The following is a 1,110-nucleotide window of genomic DNA, read 5'->3' on the forward strand; positions in this document are numbered from 1 at the left end:
AAAAACTTGAAAACATATATTGGCAAAGATATGTGCATCCTTGTGTTCATTACAATATTGTCCACGATGGCCAAGGAATGGGGTTAACCAAAGTGTCCTTCAGTAGATGATTGGATAAAGACGATGTGGTACTTACATACAAGGGGATGCTACTCAGACATAAAAAAAGATGAGGTTGTTGGGGGCGCTGTGAGTTGGAACCGCACCGCCCGGCCATGTCAGCAGATGCTCACGTGCTGACAGCAGAGGAGAGGAACCAAGTTATACTCGACCTTAAAGCAGCAGGATGGTCAGAATTAAGAGAGAGAGATGCAATCTTCAAAATTTTTAACCAAGCCTTTGGCTTTATGTCCCGAGTTGCTCTACAAGCAGAGAAGATGAATCCTCACCCAGAATGGTTCAATGCCTACAACAAGGTCCAGATAACTCTCACCTCGCAGGACTGTGGTCAGCTGACCAAAGGAGACGTGAAACTGGCCAACTTTATTGAAAAAGCAGCTGCTGCTTTGTGATTTCTTTCAAAACCCATGTAAAATCTTATATACATCTTAGGTCTAATGCACTTTGTGGGTGATTTACATGAACAGATTAAGCTGAAAATTTAGTTCACCTTTGTATCACATTTTGTAAAATCAGTGCTTAAATACAAAACAATGTAAATTTGAAAAAGAAAAAAAAAGTGAAATACTGCCATTTGTGACAACATGGATGAACATTGAGAATATTAGATGCTAAGTGAAATAAGTTGGTCAGAAAAAGCTAAGAACCATATGATTTGACTCATGTTTGGGATATAAAACTGAAACTCTAGACAGACAACAGTATGGTGGTTACCAGAGGGAAGGGGGTGAGGAGGTAGTAAATGGCAAAGGGGGCGAAATATATGGTGATGGAAGATTATTTGGTTTTGGGTGGTGGGCACACAATGCAATAATACAAACCATGTATCATAGAAATGTATATTTGAAACTTATATAATCTTGTTAGCCATGTTACCACAATAAATTAAAAACTAAAAGCTTTAGTTTTCAAAGAAAGCACAAAATTGAGTGTATACCATTTATGAACTTACTAGAGGCCCGATGCACAAAATTTGTGCAAGAGTAGGTC

The 1,110-nt window shown here is 38.6% G+C and overlaps 1 protein-coding gene across 1 annotated transcript; it reads left to right on the plus strand.

The window, feature by feature from the left end:
* The first annotated feature begins 211 nt into the window (after positions 1-211).
* LOC132236466 (pterin-4-alpha-carbinolamine dehydratase 2-like) lies at positions 212-654 on the plus strand. Its single transcript, XM_059699612.1, has one exon. It carries the CDS (start codon positions 216-218, stop codon positions 510-512), a length of 297 nt encoding a protein of 98 aa, XP_059555595.1. The 5' UTR covers positions 212-215; the 3' UTR covers positions 513-654.
* The last annotated feature ends 456 nt before the right edge of the window (positions 655-1,110 follow it).

This window comes from Myotis daubentonii, chromosome 6 (genome assembly GCF_963259705.1).
Source record: "Myotis daubentonii chromosome 6, mMyoDau2.1, whole genome shotgun sequence".
NCBI classification, from domain to species: domain Eukaryota; kingdom Metazoa; phylum Chordata; class Mammalia; order Chiroptera; family Vespertilionidae; genus Myotis; species Myotis daubentonii.